The sequence below is a fragment of the Hylobates moloch genome, unplaced genomic scaffold (genome assembly GCF_009828535.3).
Source record: "Hylobates moloch isolate HMO894 unplaced genomic scaffold, HMol_V3 SCAFFOLD_3002, whole genome shotgun sequence".
Classification (NCBI taxonomy): domain Eukaryota; kingdom Metazoa; phylum Chordata; class Mammalia; order Primates; family Hylobatidae; genus Hylobates; species Hylobates moloch.
This window is the reverse complement of record NW_026655277.1, coordinates 1-7,292: the sequence shown is the minus strand read 5'-3', so window position 1 is coordinate 7,292 and position 7,292 is coordinate 1. Positions and strand designations below refer to the sequence as shown.

General features: G+C 42.0%; 1 protein-coding gene across 1 annotated transcript; it reads right to left on the bottom strand.

The window, feature by feature from the left end:
* Positions 1–1,161: 1,161 nt before the first annotated feature.
* On the bottom strand, positions 1,162–5,489 carry LOC116465103 (ret finger protein-like 4A). The gene is made up of 3 exons (XM_032148304.2): positions 5,411–5,489; positions 2,502–2,796; positions 1,162–1,990 (listed from the first exon to the last, which is right to left on the bottom strand). Exons 2-3 carry the CDS (start codon positions 2,785–2,787, stop codon positions 1,410–1,412), a joined length of 867 nt encoding a protein of 288 aa, XP_032004195.1. The 5' UTR covers positions 2,788–2,796; positions 5,411–5,489; the 3' UTR covers positions 1,162–1,409.
* Positions 5,490–7,292: the final 1,803 nt, after the last annotated feature.

Sequence of the window (7,292 nt, the reverse complement as noted above, 5' to 3'; positions counted from 1 at the left end):
TTTTTTTTTTTTAATTATACTTTAAGTTCTGGGGTACATGTGCAGAACGTGCAGGTTGGTTACATAGCTAGACACGTGCCCTGGTGGTTTGCTGCACCCATCGACCCGTCACCTACATTAGGTATTTCTCCCTAACGCTGTCCCTCCCCTAACCCCCCACGCCCTGCCAGGTCCCGGTGTGTGATGTTCCTCTCCCTGTGTCCATGCGTTCTCGCTGTTCGACTCCCACTGATGAGTGAGAACATGCGGTGTTTGGTTTTCCAACCTTGTGATAGTTTGCTGAGAATGATGGTTTCCAGCTTCATCCATGTCCCTGCAAAGGACATGAAGTCATCCTTTTTTGTGGCTGCATAGTATTCCATGGTGTGTATGTGCCACATTTGCTTCTCTAACAACGAAGAGAAGCTCAGAGTTTCTGACAACCCAGGGCTTGGCTCAGTTTGTAAAGGAGACTGTCTTCCTTTCTCTCACTGTCAGTGTCGGTACGGCAAAGGGATTTGAGGTGAACCTGGACATTGTGGTCTGACCCTGAGCCACTGCCCAGCATGTGGCCCCACTGTCAGTGCAGCCCGGGCATGGATGAGGTGGCGCTGACCAAAATGCTGACGATTGAATTGCTCTTACTGAAGTAACTTAAAGGAGAAATTAAGATGACTGATTATGGTATTTCCTTCCTATTATGAGTTTCTCACTAAGCTTCAACAGCATCTACAAATTTTGTAAATGTCTGCTTTTCATTCAACTCAGGAGAGCTGTAATTTCCATTGTAATTTCATATTTGATCATTGTATTTAGAAGTGGTTATTTCATTTCCACGTATTCAGGAATTTATGGATTTCTCCCTGTTATTGATTTCTAATAGGACTCTGTCGCCATCATACTAGAGGGTGTATAGTATTTCCGTTTTAAAGCTAATGAGTTCTCCCTAAGACCACACATATTTGTGGCAAACACTCAGTGTGCACTTGAAATGGATGTCAGTGTTCAGTTGTTGGGTGAAACTGAATACACAGACATATATAATTTTGCTGTATTCGTAGGTCCTTATCATTTGAAATTCAGTGACTGTGTTGGGTCACATTCAAATTAGTATTTAGTTCATAACTTCCGTACCACACAGTCCACTCATCTTGCAGAAAATAGAAAACATTGGCAAATGAATCTGAATTTTCAAAATATTTATTCAACAGAAATATAAGCATAAGCCCCAAACAAAATAACATGACAAACTTTAAGTAAAATGTGATTTTCCCCTAATTCATATAATTGCTTTCTGTTCATGGTTTACAGAACGATGATGGATCTTTGCCTTCTATCCATTTGTACCACCTGTGTGTACCTAGCAGAAAAGTTCTCAGCTATGGCTATGGGTGCACAGAAACTTCCTAAAGATGATTGTGTTCAAGTGTTTATTTCCTTTCCCCAGAATCAACTGGGGCACTGGCACTGGCTACGTTGCTCACAGAACAGATACTCAGGATGCTCTGATCATCTTGACTTCCACGTTTCTGAGCAAAAAATGGACGCCATGGCTCGCAATCAGGAATTTTGCTGAATGTGTAGATATGGCTCCCATCACCAACATGGAAAAAGGAGATGGACCTCATACCTACATCCAGGAAGATCCCCACTCTGTGCAACTGGGGACTCACCCAGAGAGGGGTCATAGGCATAGTGCTGGCAGCAAAGATGTTTCCGTTTCTGCAACCCACGGTCAAGAAGCCCTGTTCTGAAGAAAGCACGATCTGCCCCTGTCGGTTCACAGACTCCTTACAAACGCCCACATCCCATATTTTGCTGGTGCCCACGTCCACCTCCCAGTAATGGCGGCCGGAAGTGAAGCGAGGGGCGCCCAGGACGCAGAGTGCAGTGTCGAATCTCTCAGCTTGCTCCTTCCTGTTCTGGCTGGAATCCCCACTTCGGACACTCCTCAGGTCTTCAGAAATGATGAGATAGTTGTTGGCTGTGTCCACATCCAAGGTCATATCCACTGTGGAAATAAGAACCAGTAGTTGAGCAAAGACACACGCTACAGACTCCCTCTGCCCTTTGACTGCAAACGCTTACATACACTATTCACTTTTACTTTTATTCTGCTTTCTTTCCCAAATCCAAATTTCCCGGGAAAACTTGTTTCGCCGCCTGTTGAGGTTAAATTTTATCTATAGATTCCATGAATAGAAAAATTGTTCACGAGTCCACCTTATTCATATCAGAAATTCCTTTCGAACTAAGTTAGCGGATAATTTGATTAAAATTATTTTTCCACTTAGCACGTATGATACATGAAAGGAGACAGTAGCTTGCTCACCAAAGTATTGTACAAACTTGCACAGATTCCATGAAAATCTATACGCAACGGTGAGAACCGCGGTTGTTGGTGAAGCATAGAAGTTTTAGATGCTAGATATCTGCTAGTGTCTATGCTTCATGAAGAAATGTTTGAAAGTCGTTTTCCCAGTGCCTTTGCTGGCTTGTGGCAGGTCATATAGATTCCTTACCTTGAAACTTCCTCATCCTTGGGTTCATCGTTAGAATACGTTTCAGCTTGGGCTCTAGTTCCTTGATGATGGAAACCATCGCCCTCAGCTTGTACTTGGGCTTGATGTCATTCTTCTGAGAGACCACAGAGCAGCAGCGGCACAGTAAACCTTCCCCATCGGGCTCCTTCTGGAGTGAATTGAGGCACGGGAGGCAGCAGACATATCCACATTTCAGTTGCACGGCGTCTTCAAGATCTTTTAGACAGACTGGACATCTAATGACTTGTTTGAAGTGTTCAGCCATGGCAAATGTCTGTAGAAAAAAAAAATGAACATGGTATTAGAATTTCCATGAGCTGAATGAACAGCTGAGAGTGCTTGGGACTTTAATCTTGACGTGCATAGAGCTATCATGACACGATACTGAAAATCACTACTGCTAGCGATGAAGACACAACACGAATACAAATGTAAATGACTCGAGGCCCTGAAATTCTCGTATCTGTCATACTCATTGCAATAAAGGGCATGATTCACCGAAAGACTTTGAGTGGAAATAGTAAAGGAGACGACACCTGAGCCGTTTGATATGGTAGCCAGCAGTCACAAATAGCTATTGACACCTGAAATGGGGCTCATCCAGATGGAGATGTGCCGTGAGCCAAACACACTCTTCTTTTTGAAGACATAATGGGGGAAAGAGAATGTAAAGTGCCTGCTTGAGAAAGTTTAAAGTTGCTCACGTGTTAAATGATTATATTTTGAGTTAAAATTCATTAGGCTTGTTTTGTGACATTTTATGTGACTACCAGAAAATAAATTCACAGTTACATATATGGGTTATCTTGTGTTTCTATTGGACAGTGCTGGAGTCCATTTGAAGACCTTCTACTTCCCCAACTGTGCAAACTGGATGTGGTGAAAAACCTGATAGCACACCAAAAGGACAAGATACAAATTACAAATAAGTTGGACCAGGACAACCTCAATCTTCTGCATAGTGGAAAAAAAAGAAAAAGCAAAAACAGAACGAAAAAAAAAACAAACAAGCAGCCATGTACATGGCAATGGATTGATATCCAAAATATATAAGGAATATTTTCAAGGGAATAGTAAAAAGAAAAAAAAAGCCAAAATAATCCAATTTCCAATGGGCAAAAACCTGAATAGACATTTCTCTGAAAAACACACACCAATGACCAGCAAGTACTGAAGAACAAGCTGAACTTCACTCACCATCAGAGAAATGCAATTTCAACTGAGACGGGAACACTGTGTGGTCACAAGGCAATCAAGAACGTATCCAGTGACAATTTCATATAAGACCAAAACAGTGGCTGTTAAAATTAGCCACTTGTCACTAAAATTACAAGGACAAGGAGGACCCTGGACTGATGAGGTGCTAAAAAATATAGGAGGGAGTTAAGCTGGTTGAAACCATTACCACAGTAATTGCCGTGGTCGTTACCACACTAAATCACACAATCTCCAGTGTCATGGCTGACCCCAGGATGCCCCTATGTAGTATAAAAATGGGTGCTCCCCAATTCTACAAAATCTCCACTTTTTTCCTAGAACACCTAATGATTAGTTCACCTCCAAATTAGGAGGGCTCGTAAAAATAGAAAACCCGAACTCCTTTGCACGCCACCAGCTCTCAGAATCATGCCCACGCTTCTCTCCTCACTATGTACTTTTGCTCTGGAATAGAAGCTTCTTGCCTTTCACTTCATTCTGGCTCATCCCTGAATTCGTTCTCCTGACAGCATCAAGAACCTGGAAACTGGCTGGACCGGGGTCCCTCAGGTATCCAGAGACCCTCCTGAGCCCTCCAGCAACAAAACCACAATGAGATATTACCTCCCCTCTGCTAGGATGGCTATGATCAAAAGGACAAAAGATACGTGTGGGAAAGGATGTGGAGAAAGGGGAACACTTGTACACTGTTGGTGGGAAAGAAAATTGGTACAACCACTACAGAACATAGTAGGGAGGTTTCTGAAAACATTAAGAATAGAACCGCCTATGTTCCAGCAACCCTACTTCTGTGTTTATACGTGAAAGAAAGAGGTCAGCGTGTCAAAGAGATATCTGCACTCTTAGGTTCTGTGCAGCGTGATTTACAATAGCCATGGAAACAACCCCAGAGTCTGTGGGAGAAAAATGGATGAGGAAATGGTGATATACACCATGAACTATGCCACCACAAAAAAGAAGGAAATCCTGGCATTGGCACCAACGTGGATGAAGGCTGAGGGCGTTATGGGAAGTGAAAGAAGTGAGGCTGAGGGAAGTAAATGGGGTATCATCTCACTTCTGTGCAATCTGAGTTGACTGATCTCACAGAATCGGAAAATAGCCACTGCCCTCCAGCCTGGGCGACAGAGCGAGACCCAGTCTCAAAAAAATTAAGTAAATAGCGAATCCCCATCCTTCGAGAGGTGGGTCCCAGCATCCAGCCAGATCTTTTCTGCAATAGTAATTTAAACAAACTTTGCTTTTCATTCCTTCCCTTTCTCTTTCTGAATTAAAAGAAACAAAAAACTGAAAAAAAAATCAAAAAGTAAGAGAGGAATGATGGTTGCCAGGGGTTGTGGGAAGGGGAGAATAGGAAAACATTCCCCAACCCGTAGGAAAACCTGACACTGAATAACCCAGCCACCGAACCTCTGTCCATCATGTCAGAAAGTCTACCAAATTCTGGTGAAATTCTAGAAAATGGACATTGTCATTTCTCCAGCCTTGGTATTGAGAATCTAAGACTCACCTAACTGCTACCAGGGCAGAGGCCCCGTTATCCTCCAGAAATACAGTGTGTCTCTCATGGGGTTGGCCTCACACAGCACTTGTGGAATCAAGAAATTCTTGCCTTCCCCTAGACTCTCATAGGCCCTTTGTAAAAATGAATTCCAGAAGATTGAACTCACCTCTCCTTCTGGAGTTTCTCCTCTGGCCTCCACCTGCTTCTGCGGACAGCTCAGATCTGGAGTGAGAGCTGGCTGCCAGGGGCTTTTAGAGGAGAGGGTCTCTCCACCCACCTTAGCCACACCCTTGCCCTCCTTTTTAATCCAATCAGATTTTGATTGAATTCTGGCGACGTTGAGATAGTTACTGTTGGATAGGCTTTGACGATAAAGGAAGACAATTGTTTTCACAGTGTTATTTTTTCATTAACAAGGACAAAGTATTGCCATTTAATAATTTTTTGATGAGATCTTGAATATGATGCCTATTGATTAAAATTTGGAAATTAATTAAATTTCATTAGAATTTTACAAATTGGAGTGCCATTTAAAATTCCTCTAAAATGAATGGTGCTACTTTCAGATAGTTGTTTATTATAAATGGAACACCTTTTCACAGTTCAACAAAGGGTTGAATGAAACCTACTCAGAAGTTAGTACTAAGAGGACACTCCACAGACCACACTCAACTCTCAAAAACATTTTCTCTACAATGTAAAGATTTCACTGAAGAAGCTTAGAAAAGAAATCCCAAAACTGTTTCCAGACAATCAGTCAGCCAGTGAAAGTCCTGTTTTTCTTTTTAGTGATAGCATCTAAAATTAAAGGTAAAAGATATTGTGACAATCTTACTATTTCCCTTACATCACAACCTAAATCAAATGAGATTCATTTCTTTTTTAAAAATGTTCAAAATGGGTTCCTCGTGTATTCAATATATTATAGGTGATCAGAGTTCATGGATAAGAATGTCAAAGTGGGAGACTGGAGGTAGGGTGGAAAAGGATTTGATTACATTAATGTGATTAAATTAATGGTCTTTAATTTAATCATCTCCACAGTAATCATTCTCTGGTGATTGCTAGATTCTCTTCTTTCACATTCAAAGCCAAGGCAGTTCTCGATTGCTTTCGTCTCATGAAGGCAAATTGAGAAACACAAAACTCTACGTTGTGATGCATACAGTATTTCAAATCCTTGCACATTACATTTCTTCGTTGATTGGGATCTATAATAGGATCCGCCACATGTATGTCCGTGTATACACACATACCATATCTACACACATACATGCAGAGAGAAAATGCTTATCTCTTCTTGCATCATTCTAATTTGTTTGTTTTCTTACGTAAATCCTTTTCAATTCTCCTCACATTTATGGGAGCGGTTACTCTCCAGCTTGTAATTTTACTGAGCCATGTTCATGGAGCACTGATCCCTAACATTTTTGAAAATTTTATCTGCTTTGAGTGAATCATGAACACAATTGATGTTCTCTTTGGGAATAGCAGGTGGCCTCAGTTGTGGAAACCACCGAGCCCAGCGTGTTGATTTGCCTCTGGAATATTCTCCCAAAATATCTTTCGGCCTGGAATCGCATTCATGCTCATGTCTTGGGAGAGGAATTTTTCCATTCAGAATTCGGGGATAGGGTACTAGGATCGCCAGCACACTCGTGGGGTTGGTTTGGGTGTCAGATACTTTCCACGTCTTTTCCAGTTGCGTCTTTTCACAGAAAGTAGCTCCGCTGGCTTCTATTAAGACAGTGGGAAACTTTTCCGTACCTGCTCTCATGTACAATTCGGTACTTTAAGGGTCTTCTGAGTTTGAATAAACCTGTCCTTCAACATCCCAGTCAGCGAGGACTGTATTCTCCATTCCTCTGTCCCTGCAGGCGGGTCACAGAACCTGACGTAAATGGTTGGCGTCGGTGGCTTCTGATCCCCAGGCCCTGTGCACTGTCACAAGCCGACTTTTCTTTTCTTTCTTTTTTTTTTTTTTAATTATACTTTAAGTTCTGGGGTACATGTGCAGAACGTGCAGGTTGGTTACATAGCTAGACACG

Excerpts from the sequence above, each read along its gene's own strand:
- LOC116465103 (XM_032148304.2), bottom strand. The coding sequence starts at position 2,787 with ATGGCTGAACACTTCAAACAAGTCATTAGATGTCCAGTCTGTCTAAAA. Across the intron at positions 1,991-2,501 it reads AAGGATGAGGAAGTTTCAAG|TGGATATGACCTTGGATGTG; the intron begins GTAAGGAATCTA and ends TTATTTCCACAG.